The 22,455-nt window shown below is 44.3% G+C and overlaps 1 protein-coding gene across 1 annotated transcript in view; it reads right to left on the reverse strand.

The window, feature by feature from the left end:
* Nucleotides 1-20,407, reverse strand: part of pes (pescadillo) — a 42,999-nt gene extending 22,592 nt beyond the window's left edge. The window contains exons 1-5 of the mRNA XM_063034526.1: nt 20,332-20,407; nt 19,831-19,910; nt 17,004-17,157; nt 11,690-11,799; nt 3,547-3,718 (exon numbers count right to left, since the gene is read on the reverse strand). Of these exons, the coding sequence (XP_062890596.1) occupies nt 3,547-3,718; nt 11,690-11,799; nt 17,004-17,157; nt 19,831-19,910; nt 20,332-20,355 (540 nt within the window). The 5' untranslated portion in view covers nt 20,356-20,407. The remainder of the gene's footprint in view (nt 1-3,546; nt 3,719-11,689; nt 11,800-17,003; nt 17,158-19,830; nt 19,911-20,331) is intronic.
* Nucleotides 20,408-22,455: the final 2,048 nt, after the last annotated feature.

Here is a 22,455-nt window from a genome sequence, read left to right on the forward strand (position 1 = left end):
GATGGCTATAGCACAACAACTGCTCTCGAACCTGGCGGCAGGGACCCAAGCATCTGCCCCAATGGTAGCAGTGAGAGATGGGTTAAACGCTGGCAGGCGGGCACGGGCTTAGGTGGGGATACCCAGCTGACACTGGTTCCTCCTCCGGCCTTGGTCTCGACACCTTAATCTTTTTAATTTGGCTTGGCGCTTAAATTGGCTAAACGTTGATTCATTTTCTGCTCTTGGGCCTGGGTGCCACAGCCTCAATCGAGCCCGAAGTCTGCTACAGCAATGGCCACCGTGGCTGTACCTGCATTCTCCAGAGACCGATTTGCCAAATCCTTCAGGAAACCACAAAAACGCTAAGTCATTCAGTTGGTTTGAAAATACAACTCCCAAAGGGAAATTACAGGCAATACCTGCATTTGATATACAACCTGTTTGCAATTCAAGAGCTCCTTTAGATATTTCTTAAATACTGAGGAACCCAACCCTGTTGTAAGGTTTGGAGGCTCGTGTGGCTCAATGACCTGGAGAGCTATGTTGGCTGGAGTCAGAAGCCTTGTGCTTTGCCCCTTGCCCCTTGGTAGGGTCACCCATGCCGAACAGGTCAAAGGGTAGAGGCAAGCAAGGTCCAGCTCAGGGCTAACAACCCTGACTGGTCAAATAACAATTGTTACAGAAACAGCAATATGCTCCAAACAGACAGAGATGGAGGACCTTCACTGCTGTCCTCAAGGCCAGTGGCATAACGGGCGGTAAGTAAATAGTGAGAATGTGCAGGCCTCCATCACCCACTTAGGCAGTGTACCAGATTATTACCTTCAGGGTGAAAATGTTCTTCCTCAGATGCATCCTAAACCTAATTTAAACAAATGCCCATGTAGCTTCAGATAACACTGCTATACGGTTAGGTTTAAATCACCGACATCTTGCATTAACTTTTGAAGTCACTGGGCGCGGTTATCACAGCAGTCCAATACAGGATCATCTAAGCCCCTAAATTCCACTCATACGGTGTTTAACTAGATTATACTTGAGTGTACACTGACAAATGGTACTACTGACAACATTTTTATGGAATATTTTGTTAAAATCATTTAAAGGATACATTTATTGAGGATGACAAAACACCTTCTTCAAACCACCGCACTCAACTGATGAACGCACTCGCAATGTGCTACTGAGAAGGCAGTTTCAGAATTTGGACACAGTGATTATGAAGAAACCATGATATCAAGATAGTGCATGAATTCAAGGGGACGTTCACGATATCCTTGCCCCTCATACCTGCTGGATGCTGATACTTCTCCATCAAATCTTTTCACATGGTCAAGTTCATTTCAGTTGCAAGTAGACTTAAGTGGCTGTGTATATCGATAATACAGATGGAGATGGATGGATATTTCACAAGCCCAACAAATTTGGTTACTGAATTTTGCTTTTATGCAAGAAACAATCCTTCGGTTTTCCTAGTAAAATTACACGGCTTTATCGATAAATATTGTAGATTTCCGTAAGTTTGTTTCCTGTACTACCTAAAAATAGTATTTTCTAAGAAACACACACAAAATGCTGGTGGAACTCAGCAGGCCAGGCAGCATCTATGGAAAAGAGTACAGTCAAAGTTTCAGGCCGACTCTTTGGCAGGACTGGAGAAAAAAAAGATTTAGAAGGTGGGGGAAGGGGAGACAGAAACACAGGGTGACAGGTGAAACTGGGAGTGGGCGGGATTAGGTAAAGAGCTGGGAAGTTGATTGGTGGAAGAGATACAGGGCTGAAGAAGGGGGAGTCTGATAGGAGCAAAGTGGCAGGGGAGGGGCATTACAGGAAGTTAGAGAAATCGATGTTCATGCCATCAAATTGGAGACTACCCAAATGTTGTTCCTCCAAACTGGGTGTGGCCTCATTGTGACAGAATGGGAATGGAAAATGGAATTAAAATGGGTGGCCACTGGGAGATACCGCGTAGGTGCTCGCCAAAACAGTCGGGTCTCACCAATATACAGGAGGCCACACTGGGAGCACCAGATACAGTAGATGAACCCAAAAGACTCACAGGTGAAGTGTTGTCTCATCTGGAAGGACTGTTTGGGGCCCTGAATGGTAGCGAGGGAGGAGGTGAATGGGCAGGTGTGGCACTTGTTCCGCTTGCAAGGAAAGTGCCAGGAGGGAGATCAGTGGGGAGGGTCAAATGGACAAGGGAGTTGCATAGGGAGTGATCCCTGCCGAAAGCAGAAAGTGGGGGGCAAGGGAAGATGTGCTTAGTGGTGGGATCCTATCAGAGATGACGAAGGTTCTGGAGAATTACGTGCTTGGCGCGGAGGTTGGTGGGGTGGTAGGTGAGGATAAGAGGAACCCTATCCCTGGTAGCGTGGTGGGAGGATGGGGTAAGAGCAGATGTGCGTGAAGTGGAAGAGATGCGGTTGAGAGCAGCGTTGATGGTGGAGGAAGGGAAGCCCCTTTCTTTGAAAAAGGAGGGCATCTCCTTCATTCTAGAATGAAAAGCCTCATCCTGAGAGCAGATGCGGGGGACACACGGGAACTGAGAGAAGGGGATGGCGTTTTTACAAGTAACAGGGTTACTACACCACTAGCCTCTGTGTCCACCACATAATTCTCAAGCATTTTCTGGGTGTTGCTTGGATCTCCTGCATCTGCAGATTTTCTTTTGTTTGTTTTCTAAGTAAATTGTCTTTTTTTTTTGTATATAATGAACTATTTGCTGCAAAGTTAAGACAGATGCCCCTTCCTGCTTCTAACTCAATGGTTAGCATTGTAGTTAGTCTTTTCACTCTGGAAAACAAAATCTTTCACATCTCACCGTGCAATCATCTAATGCAGGGGTTCCCAACCCTTTTTTTAATGCCAGGGACTAATACCATTAAGCAAGGGGTCAGTAGACCTCAGGTTGCAAACCCCTGTACTGAGTGGTATGTACATCCAAATACACCGGCTCTTCCAGAGGTCATAAACTACTGTATAACAGAAACTTTAACTACACTCTAAAAAATGTCACCGTGTACAGCAAGATCTTATTTAATATACATTTAAACTCCTTTATGAATCTACTTTCCTTCCCCATGTTCTTTCAAAACCAACGACAGTTCAGGTTAATGGGTTTGCAGGGGAGTGAGGATGCGATTCATAACATATTAAGAACAAAGTGACAACCAACAAATGGAATTCTTAGATGATATAACAACGGCCTTATATCAAAGTATCTTTAATATAAGGCCATAGAAAATATAAAGTCCATTCAGCCAGTAGTTTTAGCTTACATTTAGAAGAAAGCAGTTTCCATTTCTTGTTTGGGAACTGAGAAAGTTGAAATATTACTGCATACAAAAGCTTATTTGTGAGTATTGAAACGCTTTCTTTTTGCAATGCAAGCACCAGCCCAAGTAATTAGTTTGCAAGTCTTCATGACACACAACCTACAGTAGATGACAAAAATGGAAAAGATGCTTGTATTCCCTGTTCTAGAAAGCTATGAATTATTCTCTAAACACAAACATTGTTTTATAAAGAACTTGAACAATACTTATTCAAGTTGATACCCACCTTACAAAGTGACCTCGAGGAAATAACAAAATTCATGAACTCTACGGTCAGGCGCCGACATAACTGAATTGTCTGTACGTGGCATTTCCCAGTCCGAGGGAATGTTGCAAACAAGAAGCACATAGACAATGCATCGTCCAGGTCTCGGAGTGCATCAATAAAGGTTGGATACCTTAAAGGGAACAGTAAAAAAAAGGTTAAATCTAATGTTTTATATAACACGTTACATTCAGAATATGCAGTGAATGACACATAAGATTGTATCTCACTAAACTGATTATCAGTAAGTTTTGTAAGTGACCTTATGACAATCTGAATTAGAACATATTAACATGCCTGACACTTCTCCCAACAACAAAAGGCGTTATCAAATTCCTTGAGGAACAACCGCATCAGTTTTTAAAAAAATCCATAGTTTGGGAAAGGAGGGGAAAACAAGGATGTTAAGGGAAATATCTTCGCACTGAGGAGTCCAAGTGTACAAATGTTTGCAATCCTAAGTCTGTGTCCTACTGAAATGGTAACTTCAGGTTTATGTAGTCTGCTACCTTTTGTTCTCAGAATCATTCCACTGGCATGTACAGTCTATGTACTCACTAAAGAGGATGAGAAATCACAGAAAGGATTCACTGTACGATCCGCTAAATGAAAGTATTGTAAGCTAATTCAGAACTTTATTCAACTTGCATGTAAAACATCAAGACATTTCAGAGGCATAATCAAAATAAATCGATCAATGTTAAGACAAAGATCATTCTTGTGAACCTCCTCGGGACCCTCTCCAATGCCAGCACATCCTTTCTTAGATAAAGGGCTCAGAACTGTTCACCATATTCCAAGTGTGGTCTGACCAATGCGTTATAAAGCCTCAGCATTGCATCTTTGCTTTTATATTCCAGTAACACAAGTTCAGTTCACACCATCCAGACAGTCTGCTTGAGTATGCATTGATCCGGTTGGGAAAGAGGAAAATTTTAGATAGGGCTTTAAAAGGGCAAGAGCTGTGCAGTCACTGCATCGTGAACGAGGCCTGGACAAGGTTGTTCCTTACTCCCCCGTGAACCCATTAACATGAGCTATAACTGGTAAGAACAGAAACAAGCCAGAGGACGATAAGTGGCTCACCTCCTAGTACGCTAAAGCCTTCCTGAACGTGGTCGAACATCTATTTTCCTAGGTGGTGCCAATTCTCTACAATACTTCTGCAGCCTACAACAAGCAAGGGCAAAGTAATCCCTCTATGGGAAGCCCATTCACAACCACAAACTTTCATTTAGTCCTTCAGTCCACCACCAGTTGGCAATGCAAGATGCGCTACAGCAAAAAGTCTTTGGCAACACCTCAAACTCCAGGAGGACAAAGGGTACAAGTAGTTGTCTTTTGGGGGGAGGGGGGACTTGTATTCAAATTCCCATCCAGTTTGTCTAAGCTTATGTTCCCATTTGTTCCCTCTGCTGGACCATAATCCTGAAATTTCCACATCTAACTTTACAGATACAGTTGCTCAAAAGGCAGCTCTCCACCACCTTTTCATTAAGATAACTGCAGAAAGACAATGAGTGAAATCATGTCTGTGACATGCTTTCCCAGAAAGATTAATAAATACAGGAGAGGTTTAGAACATGACAATACCAACTGGATTAGTGCATACTCGAGCAGACTGTCCGGATGGTGTGAACTGGACTTGTGTTAATGGAATATAAAAGCAAGGATGTAATGCTGAGGCTTTATAAGGCATTGGTCAGACCACACTTGGAATATGGTGGGCAGTTTTGAGCTTCTATCTAAGAAAGAATGTGCTAGCATTGGAGAGGGTCCCGAGGAGGTGCATGAGAATAAAGGGTTAACATATGATGGCTCTGGGCCTGTACTTGCTGGAGTTTAGAAGAATGGGGGAGGGGGAGATCTCATTTTAACATATCAAATATTGAGAGGCCTAGATGGAACAGACATGGAGAAGAAGTTTCTTATTGTTGGGGAGTCTAGGACCAGCAGGCACAGCCTCAGAATACAAGGGCATAGAACAGTCATCAGTACAGATAAAGGGCCTTGGCCAGAAACATCGACTGTTTCTTTCTGTCCTGATCTGCTAACTTCCTCTAGCATTTTTTGTATGTTACTGTGGATCTCCAGCATCTGCAGAATCTCTTGTGTTAGAGACTGAGGGGAGATTTGCCGGGGGGGGGGGGGGAGAGAACCTTTCTTACCCAGTGGTGAATGGTGAATACCATGCACTAACGTAGAGAAGTGAAACAAGGGTCAATAAAGCACTCCAGAGGTGCCAAGACGAGCACTGGAACTGCCTGGCATTGAAGGATACAGGCCATATGTCAGAACATGTGACGAACATGGAAAAGTGCCCACTGGCTGACATGGGCACAGAGGGCAAAAAGGCCTTTGTTCATGCCCTATGACTCTTCCCTACTCAAGAAAGGGGCAACTGCAGACCTAGACTGATTAGTTATCGGTAGAAACAGAGGCAAAACAAGGTACAAAAGAGGTTTATAATCAGATCAAATGGAACACAAAAGTCCTCAAATGTTTTTGGTAAGAGAAGGGGATGTGGTAAGATTTATAATTTCAAAGCCACTAAAATGTGTGGTGACTGTATATTAACACTGGATCAACATGGTTTAACATTAGGAGAAAACACCACAACACCACAGAGTTCAAGAGGGAGTATACTGAAGGGAAAGGAGTTAAAATTTTTGTCAAATGGTTTTGGAAGGGTATTTAAGAAGGACTGAAGAAGCTAGCCACACCAGAAGAAAAGACAAGGCAAAAAAAAGTGCTAGATTCAGTAACAGAAGACATTTCCAGAAAAGGGCGGGGTAAAGTCAGGGCTGAAATTATAGAGAAAGAATTTTAATGCACCATGCAACTTCAGGTGGCTGTTTCGGTCAAATCTGAAGCAGCTTTACAAATCCTTTCATTCAAAATCCAAACAGCAACCAAGATAATTGTGCAAATACATGCTAACAACAGATGCCTGGTCAATCATTAACAGTTTCTAAAGCACCAGTCTCCCTTACTACCATTCAGGGCCCCAAACAGTCTTTCCGGGTGAGGCAACACTTCACCTGAGAGTCTGTTGGGGTCAGCTACTGTATCTGGTGTCCCCAGTGTGGCCTCCAGTATATTGGTGAGACTGACGTAGATTGTGAGACGGTTTCACCGAGCGCCTACGCACCTCATATTCCGCCTGGGTAGCCTCCAACCTGATGGTGTGACCATCGATTTTTCGAACGTCTGGTAACTGTTCCACCCACCCCTCCCACCGCTTCACCATTCCCCAGTCCTGTTTCTCTCTCTCCCACCTTCCCTTCTTACCTGCCCATCATCTCCCTCTGGTGCTCCCCCCCCTTCCCTTTCTCCATGGTCTTCTGTCCTCTCCTATCAGATTCCCCCTTCTCCAGCTCTTTATCTCTTCACCAATCAAGTTCCCAGCTCTTTACTTCACCCCCTCTCCTGGTTTCACCTATCATCTGCTACTTTGCACTTCTTCATGCCTTCAGTCGACATTGTCACCATCATTGTACTTCTTCCTACCCTCCCCCGCCTCCTTAGTCTGACCCCTTCACCCTTCCTTTCCATTCCCGATGAAAGGTTTCGGCCTGAAATGTAGACTGTTTATTCTTCTCCACAGATGCTGCCTGACCTGCTGAGTTCCTCCAGCATTTTTGTGTGTCGCTCTGAGCTGAAATAGCTCCCCCATTAAAACAAAGATAATTGTAAATATGAGGAATTCTGCAGATGCTGGAAATTCAAGCAACACACATCAAAGTTGCTGGTGGACGCAGCAGGCCAGGCAGCATCTCTAGGAAGAGGACTAGGTCCTGACGAAGGGTCTCGGTCTGAAACGTCGACTGTACCTCTTCCTAGAGATGCTGCCTGGCCTGCTGCATTCACCAGCAACTTTGATGTGTGGTAATTGTAAATGTGGTGTTAATTAACTGTCAAGAGCTGTTTCTCACAAAATGTCCATTCTACATCAGCTAACATCATTAAAGCTTAAAAAACATGTTTTTCTAGCATCAAAAAACATTTTCAGAAAAACAAAAACACAAACACCTTCTGCGTCAATAGCAACTCACACAAAATGCTGGAGGAACTCAACAGGTCAGGCAGCATCTATAGAAATCAGTAAGCAGTTGACATTTCGGGCCGAGACCCATCATCAGGACTGGAAAGGGAGGGGGAGGGCGCCAGAATAAAAAGGTAGGGGGAGTGGAAGGAGGCTAGCTGGAAGGTGATGGGTTAATCCAGGTGAGTGGGAAAGGTAAAGGGCTGGAGAAGAAGGAATCTGATAGGAGAGGAGTGTAGGTCATGAAGGGAAGGAAAGAAGGAGGGGCAGCAGGGGGAGGTGATAGACAGGTGAAAAGAGGTAAGAGGCCAGAGAGGGAAATAGAAAAACAGGGAAGGGGGAAGGGATTTTTTTTAAAATCGGATGGAGAAACTGATTTTCATGCCATCAGATTGGAGGCTACCCAGACGGAAGATGAGATGTTATTCCTCCACCCTGAGGGTGGCCTCATCATGGCACAAGAGGAGACCATGGACTGACACGTCAGAACTGGAATGGGAATAAGAATTAAAATGGTTGGCCACCGGGAAATTCCACTTTTGGTGGGTAGAGCGGAAGTGTGCAACAAGGCAGTCCCCCAATTTACGACGGATCTCGCCAATGTGGAGAAGGCTGCATCAGGAGCACCGGCATGCAATCAACAACCCCAACAGATTCACACCTGGAAAGACTGTTTGTGGTCCCGAATGGGGGTGAATGGGCAGATGTAGCACTTTGGCCGCTTGCAGGGCTAAGCGCCGGGAGGGAGATCAGTGTGGAGGGACAAATGGACAAGGGAAATCGGAGGGAAAAGTGGGAGGGTGCAGAGGTAAAGTTTTGTTTGGTGGTAGGATCCTTCTGGAGATGGGAGAAGTTGCAGAGAGCCTCACGGAGTGGTGGGATGGTAGGTTAAGAGAAGAGCATCTCTATCCTTGTTAAGGCAGTGGGAAGATGGGTTGACTGCAGATGTTCTGGAAATGGAGGAGTTGCGAGTGAGGGTGGCATCAATAATGGAGAAAGAGAAACCGTGTCCTTTAAAGCAGGAGGACATTTCTGATGTCCTGGAAAGGAAAACCTCATCCTGGGAACAGATGTGGTCACGTCAAAGGAAATGAGAAAGGGGAATAGCATTTTTACTGGAGTCAGGGTGGGAATCAGTAGGTTTATAAAAGATGTCAGTAAACAGTTTGTCTCCAGAGATGGGGACAGAGATCGAGAAAGGGATGGAGGTGTCAGAAATGGACCAAATGAATTTAAGGGCAGACTGTAAGTTGGAGGCAAAGTTGATGAAATTGATGAGCACAGCATGGGTGTATGAAGCACCAATATAGTTGTCAATGTAGTGAAGGAAATCTTGGGGGCCCTACCAAGGAAGGCTTGAAACACGGACTGCTTTAGGTAGTCAACAAAAAGGCAGGCATAGCTGGGGCACATGCAGATGCCCACACCTGCCCCTTGAGTCTGAAGAAACGAGGAGGAGCCAAAGGAGAAATTGCTGAGTGTGAGGACCAGTTCTGCCAGACGGAGGATGGTGGTGGGGGGAGGGGAACTAGTTGATTCTGTTATTGAGAAAGAAGCTGAGAGCTTTAAGGACTTCTTGATGGGGGATAGAAGTGTGTATACACTCAACATCCATGGTGAAAATGAGGCAGCAAGGGCCAGGGAATTGTAGGTTGTTGAGGAGATCAAGAGCATGCGAAGTGTCACGATGTAGGTGGGAAGGGACTGAACCGAGGGGGACAGAATGGAGTCGAGGTATGAGGACACAAGTTCAGTGGGGCAGGAGCAGTGGAGATGTTTGCAGATCTTGGGTTGGAACTATGAGTTTGTGGCGACAGATGGGAGTTCTCCAAAGTTGATGAGATCAGTGATAGTGTGAGAGACAATTTTCTGGTGGTCCCTAGCGCGGTCCTCTTCAAGGGGTAGATAAGAGGAGGTGCCTGAGAGTTGCTGCTGAACATTAAGAACATAAACCACTGCAGCTCTACCCCATCAAAGAGCTGCTCGTTGGCGAAGAAACTGAAGTGGGTGTACGTGACGTGGATCGTGCTGCTGCCTGCATCAGAGGCGTTGGTGCATGAAGGAGGTGTGCAGCCTAACGACGAGCCTAACGTCTTAGTCGCTTTTCTTGTGCCTGTAAAACTCTGTTAGACATTGTTAATGTGGAACGCTGCGAGTCGGATTCACTGATTCATTGGTGGATGGCAGGGGAGCTGTGTGGCTGGTCATATCGTGACTAGGTTTCTAGTCGCAGTGCTGCCTGTTTACAGCCACCCAGGAGAGAGACATCAGAGTCAGTACGGCATGGCGTCCAAGCTGGAGTCTGTGCTGCCCCCTAGTGTTCGCTCAGCAGAAGACAAAGCCGTCCTGTGTTCCGGTGCAGATTTCTGCAACATTCATGGACTCAGGGCCTTGGGACTATAGTTTTTTTTGAGTGACTGCATTTTTCTGATATCTTATACGTGCTTTGTGCTGTGTGTGACTGTTGGTACTGTGAGTTGCACCTTAGCCCCAGAGTACCACTGTTTTGTTTGGTTGTATTCATGGGTGTTCACGTATGGCTGAATGACAATTAAACATGAATTATGAACTATGACAAAAGCAAGGCCTGTGCTGAGGACAGAACATTCCGCCTCACAGAGGGGAAGATCGGAATGAATGGTGAAGACACAGCAGGGATTAGAGAGGGGAGTACAGCATCATAGGAGGGAGGTTTGGGGGAGGAAGGGAGGAAGGTGGAAGCTCCGAGGACCTGAGGTGATGGTGAAGCCTGAGAGATCTGGGGTTGGAGAGTGGTGGTGGGGGAAGGGGAGATCTCCTTTCAAGATTGAGGAATATGTGACAAAAACCAGGTAAATTGTCACACATTGGTCAAAATCTAACTGAATGGCAAATCTTGGTCAAGGGGATCCAAATTTGCTAAAAGGAGGATACGACAGTATGTCAGATGATAAACAGATTCAAGTCTTTCACACCACCATCATCCTCATTTGCTTCTCTCCCTGATTCCCCATCACTTCTGACTGATTAACATGCTGCTCCCAAGTTGCTCTTGTAGCAGAGTATCTGGAGGATTGCTTTTCCATCTGCAAGTCTTTGTGTCTCTGAGTCGCGTCATCACACATGAAGTAAACTGCAGCCAGGAAGCTGTGCCACGTCAGGAGAGGCATGTTGAAACAGCCCTGTCGAAGGCCCCTGTGCCTTTTTTGTGTGGGCACCAGCTGCAGTGATACCTGGCTTCATGTCATTCGTAAAACTCCAGTTCTGAGCTAGCAAATGCACTGACTCCCCACCCCCTTACCATATAATCATAGCAAAAAAGCCCCCAGAGAGACCTTGATCTACAGTCCATCAAAAACAACAGTCCACAAGTCAGTACTTTGTTACCTCAGACAGGCCCTCCCTCTCTCCAAGGGAGAGAGAGGTCTCTCTCTGGCAACAACGCGAGTGGAGGCCAGCAACTCATGGTTTCTCTTTCAGCCCAACTCTGCTCAGATACATTTGCCAATTTCCACCATTTTAAATAGAAACTTTTGGGCAGTGAAGGATGTTACTTTAAGCAGCTGAAACCAAACAACCGGTAGACACTGGAAGTCGGAAATAAAACAGAAGATGTTGGGGGAAAAGCCCAGGCATTTGTGGAAAGAGACACATAGATAATATTCAGGCTGAAACTTTGTAGACCTTAGGAAAATACAACTAGAAGTATGGTCTTTATATTCTAGTACCAGTAATAGTGACAAGAAAGAGTTAGCAAGTAAAATACCCAAAAATTAATAAAAGCCTGTTACAATTAATTTGTTCAACATAATTAAACTTAAAAAATATCAAATGTATCTTAATACCAGTGAAACACTTCCTTTTATTTACATTGCTTAAAAAATATTTGCATAGTGCTGTAGTGCTCGATAACCATGTCTGCTCTCAGGACTTTTTTGTTACACATTCTAACATTCTTTTATTGTCTTTAATATGTCCATAGTAAAGGCTGACCTCATACTTTTGAGGCATAGCAAGAACAATGTAATGCATAGAAGCAGGTAGGATTTAATAAATATCAATAGATTCCTCACAGATTACCTTTCTTTAACAATATGATCCAGCTTATACACAGGTTTATTGTCCTTGAGCCTGTCAACCGTACTCCATTCTGCTTTTCCAAAGGCCTTACGGAGTTTACGAACAAATACCTGAAAAAGCATAGCCAAGTAGCACAGACTTTACTCAACAATTCATCCCAAGTGTTAAGTTTCCTTTAAAATGGATACAGGATACACTAATACCTACCCTTAAAAGAAGTAACAAACCTTTTAAATAAATTTCTATTGAAGTAGAAGTTGAAGAAAATGGAAATACTGCAAACATATTCTCGGGACAGAGACTCATAACCATTGAGCTATGTAGGTTATTATAACTCTATTTACAGAGGTCCTTCAAAAAAAAAACAGAAACTGCTAGAGACACATCTTTTCCTGTTAAATTTCAGAATAAACAACCTATTATACCAACTAATTGGATTACAACAGGCATCCAGAACCTCAGCGGTGAAGCTGGCAGAAGATGATGACACATCACAATGGCAGTGACGGTGCAGGAAGGCTGCAGCAGTGAAGTTGGCTACTTGACCTTGACCCCGATCTGTCACGGACCGTGTGCTGGCTGTCCAATCATCAGACTTTGCACGTTAAGCAAAGTCACACACAGATGTTCTCCATTAAGGGAATCCACCATCGCCTTAGGACAGGGGTTCCCAACCTGGGGTTCACGGACCCCTTGGTTAATGGCAGGGGTCCACTGCTTGGTGGGTGGGGGAGAGCAGATGCTTTCTGCTAGAATAAGTGCAGGGAGAGTTGATGCTGCTGCTACCACTTGTGCATGGGAGGGGGCAGGGGACTTCAGGGCTTTTACGGTTTTTCTGTCATAGATACTTAGTGATTTTTCTTCTGTTTTGAGGATGTCTGCGGAGAGTAAGAATTTCAGGAGGTATGTTATACGTATTCTCTGACATACATGGAACCATTGAACCATCGAATTCACCCTGCAGTCTGAGGAGGAGAAGATAAAGTCAGATGTATCAGTATTACAGTGGAATAAAATGAGGCATGAGAGAGGAGTTGGCCGAAGTTGATTGGAAAGGGACACGGGAGGGATGATCGCTGAACAGCAATGGCTGGAGTTTCTGTGAGCAATTCAGCAGGCACAGGGTCGATGCATCCCAGAGATGAAGCAGTATTCTAAAGGGAGGATCAGCAACTGTGGCTGACTGGGGAAGTCAGAGACACCATGAAAACAGAGAGCATATAACATAGCAAAAATGAGTGGAAAGTTAGAAGATTGGAAAGCTTTTAAAAATCGACCGAAGGCAACTAAAAAAGCCATAAGGAGAGAAGACAAAATATGAAGGTAAGCTAGCCATTAATATAAAAGAAGATACCAAAAGTTTTTCAAGAGTTATAATGAGTAAAAGAGAGGCAAGAGTGGATATTGGACCACTGGAAAATGATGATGGAGAGGTAGTAATGGGGGACAAAGAAATGGCAGATGAACTTAATGAGTATTTTGCTTCAGTCTTCACTGTGGAAAACACCAGCAGTACGCCAGAAATTCAAGAAGATCAGGGAGCAGAAGTGAGTGTAGTTGCTATTATTAAGGAGAAGCTGAAAAGTCTAAAGGTAAGTAAGTCACCTAGACCAGTTGGACTAAACCCCAGGGTTCTGAAAGAGGCAGCTGAAGAGATTGTGCTGGCATTAGTAATGATCTTCCGAGAATCACTAGATTCTGGAATAGTTCTGGAAGACTGGAATATTCTAAATATTAATTGGAATTGTTTGACTAAATAACCGGCAGGATAGACAAAGGAGAGTCAGCGGATGTTACTTGCTTGGACTTGCAGAAGGCCTTTGACTATGTGCTGTACATGAGACTGCTTAGGAAGACAAAAGCCCATGGTATTACAGGAAAGATACTAGCATGGATAGAAGATTGGCTGACTAGTAGGACGCAAAGCGTGGGGATAAAAGGGCCTTCTCTGGTTGGCTGCAACTGCCTGGTAGTGTTCCACAGGGGTCAGTATTGGGACCACTTCTTTTCAGGTTGTATGTCAATAATTTGTCTGATCAAATTGATAGCTTTGTAGACAAGTTTGCGGACAATACAAAGATAGGAGGAGGGGCAGGTAGTGTTGACGAAGCAGGGAGCCTGCAGAAGGACTTAGACACATTGGTAGAATGGGAAAAGAAGCGGCAGATGGAATGTAGTGTAGGGCAGTGTGCGTGCACTTTGGTAGAAGGAATAAAGGTGTAGACTATTTTCTAAATGGGGAAAGAATTCAAACATCAGAGGTGCAAAGGGTCTAGGGAGTCCTTGTGCAGGATTCCCTAAAGGTTAACTTGCATGTTGAATCCGTGGTAAGGAAGGCATTCATTTCCAGAGGATTAGAATATAAGAGCATGAACGTAATGCTGAAGTTTTATAAAGCATTGATCAGACCACACTTTATTGTGAGCAGTTTTGGGCCCCTTATCAAAGAAAAGATGTGCAGGCATTGGAGAGGGTCAGAGGAGGTTCACCAGAATGATTCCGGGAATGGAAGGGTTAACATACGAGAAGCATTTGATGGCTGTGGGCCTGTACTTACCAGAGTTTAGAAGAATGGGAGGGGATCTCAGTGAAACGTATCAAATATTGAAAGGCCTAGATAGAGCAGACATGGAGAGGATGTTTCCTATAGTGGGTGAGTCTAAGAGTAGAGGGCACAGCTTTAGAACAGAGGGGCATCTATTTAGAACCGAGATGAGGAGGAGTTTCTTTAGCCAGAGGGTAGTGAACTTGTGGAATTACTTGCCACACACGGCTGTGGAAACAAGTCATTGGGTACATTTAAAGCGGAGGTTGATAGGTTCTTGATTAGTCAGAGTCTCAAAGGTAATGGGGAGAAGGCAGGAGAATCAGGTTGAGAAGGATAATAAATCAGCCATGATGGAATGGCAGAGCAGACTTCATGGGCCGAATAGCCTAATGCTGTTCCTAAAGTATGTCTTATGGAAACAGTGAGGTCTAAAACACAGTACAGTCACGTACAGCAAGCCCGAGTGACATGGCCTGACAATTGGTGCATGGGATGCTGCCCTGCAGCCACATGTCCGCAAGAACAAGTACGCAGCAGTGCCTCCTCTCGTGCTATCAGTCGCAGACAAAGCCAATCCATCCTGTCTGCCAGGGAGCAAGCCCAGAGACCAACACCGACGCGACAGCCGGCCTGCAGGGGCCAGCTCCCAATGCACCACAGAATTCAGCCGCCTGTTTTGTTATTTGGAGATACAATGCAGAAGAGGCCCTTCGGGCCTAATGAGCCGAGCCACCAGCAACCACCTATTTAACACCGGCCTAATCACGGGACAATTTACAACGACCAATTAACCTACCAGTCTTTGGGCTGTGGAAGGAAACCCATGAGGTCTCGGGGAGAATGTACAAACTCTTTACAGGCGGCGCCAGAACTGACCTCTGAATACGGAAGCCCCGAGCTGGAACAGTGTCACGCTAACTGCTACTGAGAGTCCTGCCACACCTTCCTTTTCTCCCACACAGCCTCCAGCACCTTCTCCGCTGGGTGGCCGTAACAGCCGACACTGTGGCCTCAGGGCCTGGTCCACACGGCAACTGAGGCTGCGCACCTCCCCTGCCATCGATCTCACCAACGAGGCAATGAGCCAGACTTGGGAGTATTGTACTTTGTATTATCAATGTCCAGCTGCGTCTTACAATCAGAAGAAAAATGTTTTAAGGTGCACATTTGCACAAATTGTTTGGATCCAGAAAGACTGCTGCAGCCAAGTGTGTGCGAAAGAGATGACGGTTGACTTCGGGAACAATAAGGCAGAGGAGCCTCAGCTCCCACATCTCCAGCTTCAGGAACCATCAACCTCCTGAACCAGTGTGGCTAACTTCACTCACCTCAACAATGAATTATTTCCCCAACCTACGGACTCACTTTCAAGGACTCTAAAAACCTACGTTCTCAATATTATTTATTTATGTGAATGCCTGCAACAGAATGAACTTTGAGGGGGAAGGAGGGTGACATATGCCAGTCTATACTGGTGTACCAGCACTGGAGAGGGCCAGTTTAAGTATGTTAAACCTGGGCATTAACATACTGAATAACCTGCTCTGGGCCCAGTTTATAGATCAACCCCAAGGAAGGCATGCAGAGTCTTTAAACATGAGATGCTGGAAATCCAGAGCAACCCACACAAAATGCTGGAGGAACTCAGCTGGTCAGGCAGCATCAATAGAAATGAATAAACAGTCGGCGTTTTTGGTCAAGACCCTTCATCAGGACTGAAAATGAAGGTGGAAGACGCCAGAATAAAAAGGGGAAGGGGGATAGCTAGAAGGTGATAGTGAAGCCAGGTGGGTGGGAAAGGTTAACGGCTGGAGAGGAAGGAATCTTTGTTTTCTTACAATGTTAAGGTTTGTAATGTCACAGAACACTCTAACAAACCTCCATAGTGGCACTGTTGAAAGTATCTGGATTGGCTGCATCATGTCCTGGAATGGAAAACTGAACGCACAGGAAGGTGAGAAGCTGCAGAGTAATGGACTCAGCCCAACACATCAACACATCCCTCCTCACCACCTGTACAATCCACGAGGTGTTCCATCAAGGAGACAAAATGCCCACAATCTGAGCAGCCCAATCTTCTTGGGAGCGTCTCGGACAAGGGGGCACAGCCTCAGGGTAGAGGGGTGTCCATTTAAAACAAATGCGGAAAATTTCTTTAGCCAGAGGTTGGTGATTTGTGGAATTTATTACCACAGGCAGCTGTGGAGGCCAGGTTGTTAGGTGCACTTTAAGGCAGACCTTGATAGGTTCATGATTGGACACAGCGTCAAAGGTTACGGGGAGAAGCCGGGGAGTGGGGTTGAGGAGAGGAAAGGAAAGAATCTCAGCCATGATTGAACAGCAGAGCAGACCCGATGGGCCAAATGGCCTAATCCTACTCCTATTCTATTACCATCAGGCAAGAGACAAAGATGCCTTAAGTCCCAACACACCAGGTTCAAGAACAGCTACTTCCCTTCAACCACTCGGTTCTTGAACCAACCTGGACAAACCTAATTACTCTACCAGTATAGAATCTCTAACCATTTTTGCACGACAAAGGGACTTTGTTAATTGCCCTAAATGTGATCCTTCTTGTAAAAATTCATGTTTAATTTATGGTTTTGTTGTGAACTTTACGTATCTGATAGCATATGCCTACAATGCTGCTGTAGGTACGTTTTTCACTGCACCCCTGCACATGCGCAAGACAATAAAACTGGACTTTGGCTTTCTATAACGTGCATACATCATTTTGTTCATTTAAGAAAATTAAACAGAACCTACCTTATACTCACGAAACTTGCTCACAATGGGTTCATGCAGCAAAAACTTTATATCTTTGACAAGATAAAAAGTGCGTGGAGCTGTGGAACCTTTGTTCACCTTCTTCTTGTGCTTGGGTTCATGAGGGTAGATCCCCTTCAGAATGCAGAGTCGCCTGTTTAAAAGGAAAAGCATCATGGATGTTGCAACTATTTTTTTTTAGGAACAGAAGTTATTAACTTGGCCCATTAAACCTTTGTATGAGTATGCTGTAGATTTTTCTCTATTGACTAATGCTTGTTAGTGCCATTCTCATTCTCAAGAAGTTTGAACTCAACATTCAAAGTATGTATGTGGGCACCATACACAACTCCGAGATTCATTCTCGTGAGCATACTCAATAAATCTATAGAATAATAATCGTAACAAATTTAATGAAAGACCTGGACATCTTCAAACTTCCACTACTTATAAGTACCTATAGGCTAATTTGCACTACATCCTATTTAAGCATAGTGATTTTGACTGACACCTTAAAACTTTCATCTACTTTTTCAAAATGCCCCCCATTCTCCTATTTCCAATTTCTATATCTCACCCAGTGAGACTTGAAATGACTATTCTCTGACTCAGTTCAACGTACCTCTGCTTTGCTTTTAGTTAGTTGCACGGTGGGTTTTTTTTGGGGGTTTTTTTTCTCTTTTTTTCTATTGATATATATAAAATTTAGTATACTATTATGTTATCTTGGTTTCTTATGTTTAAATTACATTGTTTGTAGTATTTTTTTTTGGTATTGATACCTTCTGGAATTTTATTATATTTTAACATTGTATTAATGTTTATATGGCTTACCTTTTTGTATACTTATTCAATAAAAAGATTTAAAAAGAAAGTTCAATGTACCTCAAGAAAGGAGTGATCTCCTCCATCCGGGCCATGCCATATCTACTACCATCCGGCAGGAGGTACGGGAACCGGGAGCCTCAATTCTCACACCACCAGGTTCAAGAACAGCTACTTCTCTTGAAGCATTCAGTTCTTGAACCTGCTGGCAAAGCCCTAATCATGACTGATTCACAACATCAAACACAAGAGATTCTGCAGACGTTGGAAATCCGAAGCAGCAAACACAAAACGCCCAGCAAGTCAGGCAGCATCTCTGGAAAAGAGGAAACGGTCGACATTTCTCACTGAGAGCCTTCTTCAGGACACAACATGCTCTTTTCTCACTGCTGCCATCAGGTAGAAGGTACAAGAGCCTCAAGACTTGCACCTCCAGATTCAAGAGCAGATACTGGCCCACAACCATTAGGCTCTTGTACAAAGAGAATAACAACACTCACCTCCCATCTGTTGAGAGGTTCCCACAGCCAATGATCTCACTTTAAGATCTCCTTATCTTGTTACCTCATGTTCTCATTATTTATATTTGTATTTCCAGTTTGTTGTCTTCTGCACTCTGGTTGATTTTTCATTGATCCTGTTATAGTTACTATTCTATAGATTTGCTGAATATGCCCACAGGAAAATGAATCTCATTGTATATGGTGACACATATGTATTTTGATAATAAAGTTTACTTTGAACTTTTCAAAATAAATTATCCACACTACAGCCACTTTGCACTAAAGTGGACTTTGTTTTTCTTTTCTAATTGTTTTCTTTCTTGTAAAAACTGTGCACAATGTTCGTATTAATCTTGTGGCCGTGTCCCCGTGACGGAATTTCATTGAACACACATGTATTTGTGCATATCACACAACAAACTTAACCTTGAACCACAGGTTAACAGATCAAATTAAGAGATGCAATTGTGTCAGGAATTCACCTTCAAACATTCTAGGATATTGCCAGAGCTGTTAACTGAAGAGCAAAATGCAAGTAGCCAGTGTATCTATACTGGATTAACAACCCACACTCAAGGAAAATATCTCTCGAGGAATAAAATAATAAAGTTCTGATTGTGGTTTATATGACATCAACTAATTCCACATTACACTGGACAATAAAGACTTTGCTTCATGAATACCAATGGATGTATCTTATGGATTTTGGGCTTCTGATCATGAGAATCACCATGAATTTCCCTAGCACACACTATATTTTTTGAAATTTTATTTCAATTCATACTTCAAGTCAAAATAACCAATGTCAAGACTAAGGAAGGGTTTCTTTTGGTTCACGAATCAAACAGATCATCAGTGACAGGCAATTTGAAGAACTTCCAGTGAGACCGGAGAAAATCGCACAAAAGGCATTCAAGGATGTTGTTGACAATGCTCTTGATAACTACGTACAGCTGGTTGACAGTGCCTCAAGCATACAAGACTATTAAGTCCAACATGTCACTAGATTCATTTTCTGCATTCCCATTTAAACCTCTTCCCCGCAAATCTTGGCGCTGTCAGTGCCGACCATGGTGAAAGCTTTCACCAGGACATTGCAGTCATGGAAAAACAGTATCAGAGCTACTGGAACCTATCACTGCTGCCTGATTATTGTTAGACACTGCGACACTAGGAGTACAAACAAAAACCATCAACAAAACGTCTTTAGCCAAGTTGAACTACTGCAAAGAGTCAGCACCGTTATGCAATTAAGCACGTTATATTCAATAAGAATTAATTTCTTACTTCTCCAAATTCCTACGTGATACAAGTAGTCTGAAATTACCTTAACTTCAAGCAGTCTTACATAAACAAAAAAGTTCTGAAGAAGCAACACTTACAGAAAAAAAATTGTTGTCCAGTGTTAACAAAGCAAAAAAAAAGTGACACAACTGTGAAACCAAGGCAATACTCTCAATTTTGAAAAGCATAAGCACTTCTAACAGGTAATATCTCACCTGAAATCTGCAAGACTGAGCTGCAACTTCTTCCTGGCTTTATTTCTGGTAATGTAGTTTGTAGCTGCTCCCCTTTCATACTGGTGGGAAAAGAAACGGCTACTTTACTTGTTGTAGCATACAAGTCATAATTTATTTTGCTGGAGGTGGGGCCTTGGAGTGGTAGCGCAGTCTCTGACAGCAATAGGGGTGAATGGTGAAGGCAGGTCGCCTGGATTCAGCAAAGGGGGAGCTGACAAGTTACACCCCAACTTCTGGTGGAGGGGGTCCATCAGAAACAGCAACAGGGCAGGGGACGGCTGGAGTTGGGGGTGTACTGGTTACAACCTGGATAAAGCGAGTCCAGGCTGATGTTGGTGGCCGGCTGGGAGGGCTTGTTGCTGGCGTGAGGAAGGGATGGTGGGAAGAGGGGCGGGAAAGGGGTGGTGAGGGTTCGCAGGCGACAGACGAAGAGGATGAACAGTCCGACCAGACCCGCCGGGGCCCCCAAATCGAACGAACCTTCTTCTTCTCCAAACCTCCCATGTTGTCGCCGCCACCGGGCTCCGCACATGGGCAACAAGGAAGGACCCCGGGCCTTCCACGGCCAGTCGCGTCCGCAGCCCCCGCCGCACCGGAATATCGGCGAACCGCACAGTTTTTTAAAATTCATCCATAAAGTTCACACTTTTATTTAAAACATTCTAACGGATTACTCAGAAGTAAAACGCGCGGTTCTGAATTAATGACAGGCAGCCTGTGGGTTGCACGCTGGCCCTCATAGATGACCTTTGACTGCGGGTGGGGTTAGGGAGCTGTTGCTATGGTTCCATGTGGGGGGCTTGCTGCTCTTAAGTGAAAAAGTTAACATTAGTGACATGAGCAGATATCCCACCCCGCAAAAACTCTTTTCAGGGAGGTAGCACCCCCGCCCCCGCAACCCCATATCCCGCCCCCCCCCCCCGTCGACCTCCAAGGGTACTTTGTTTAGTGATTTTGTCTAATCTGTAAACCAAGCTGGGTATATGCAGCAAATGTGACATTAAAATATGTACTTATTATATTATCATGTTTATCCTATTACAACTTTAAGCAAGTTTACAGGGAGTTTGGCCTCATCACGTATGACATCAATAGCGTAGCTCCTTGACAGCTAGCCAGCCAGTTTAAATCAGGGGTCCCCAACCTTTTTTGCACTGCGGACCGGTTTAATATTGACAATATTATTGCGGACCAGCCGACGGGGGGCGGGGGGGTAATCACTACCGGAATATAGGTGATAAGTCAACTATAAGTCACTTGTAAGTGGCTAATACACTCAATTTCGTTTCTAAAGGGGTTTATCTAACGGATTTAATATTAAACACACAGCGCATATTTTCCTCGCATGAATGTAGTGATAAGTCAATTATAACAGTGGTCCCAAACTTCCGGGCCACGAAGACTGTGGCGATACAGCGGTAGCCAGAACGCACCCAGCCCATCTTTAAGAAAAAAGCCGAAATAAGCAAGCTAATTGATTAGGTGCTGTCTGGCACATAAATGTCGGCCCAGATTAGAGGCGATGCAGTCGGCAATCGCCTCTGATCTAGGCTGACATTTACGTGCCAGGCGGCACCTAATCAATTAGCGTGTTTATTTCGGCTTTTTTCTTAAAAGTGTGCTGGGTGCGTCCCGGCCACAGCTGTATTCTTCGAGGCCTGGAGGTTGGGGACCACTGAATTATAAGTCACTCATAAGTCAATAGCATCATAACATTTTAAGTAATGTTTGGATATTAAACACACAGCACATATTTTCCTTGTATGAACATATAAAATCATTGCAACACACCAATATTGCTGAATCAGTGGGAGCCCTGGGCTTGTTTTCCTGCAACAAGACGGTCCCACCGAGGGGTGATGGGAGACAGCGATACTCGAAGGGGATCCCTATGTCCAGCCTATTCCGCAATTTAGTTTTCGTTGCATTCATTGTAGAAAACTCCGCTTCGCAGCGATATGATGTTGGAAATGGAAGCAACGTTTTCAGTGCTTTCGTGGCTATCTCAGGATATTCAGCCTTGACTTTGATCCGGAATGCCAGCAGAGATATTATGTCAAACGTACTTTTCAGCCCACCGTCATTTGCAAGCTCGAGGAGTTGATCTTTTTCCCATGCTGACATGGATGATTCACCGGGGACATTCACAAATGGATCACGGACCCATTCCTTTGCACGTCTTGGGTCACTGATGACCTCGCGTGCGTTAAAGTTTAACAGTGCGTGACAGGGAATGAGGAAAGGTGCAGCTGACTCATATCGTTTCATATTGTCAAATCATATTGTTTCCTCATGGCCCAGTGGTTGGGGACCACTCTTAGCACGAAGAGAGACCAATCAGGATGCTCGCTCTCCCTCTCAAAAAAAATGTTTTGCACCGTGTTGGTATATATACACAATTATGAAAAAGATTTATGTTTACCAAAGAGAAGCGGCAGAACAAAGTTTCTGGAAGTTGTTTCTTGGGGTTTGCGAAGTTTCCATCTAGGATCCAGACGCAAGGCTGCCTTTCTCTTTACCGCTTCGCCCTCCAAAACCTAAAATTAAAAGAAAAGTTTGGATGCTGGAAAACAAAAAATGCCGGGAACATTTAGTAGGTCAGTT

This window comes from Mobula hypostoma, chromosome 27 (genome assembly GCF_963921235.1).
Source record: "Mobula hypostoma chromosome 27, sMobHyp1.1, whole genome shotgun sequence".
Taxonomy (NCBI): Eukaryota; Metazoa; Chordata; class Chondrichthyes; order Myliobatiformes; family Myliobatidae; genus Mobula; species Mobula hypostoma.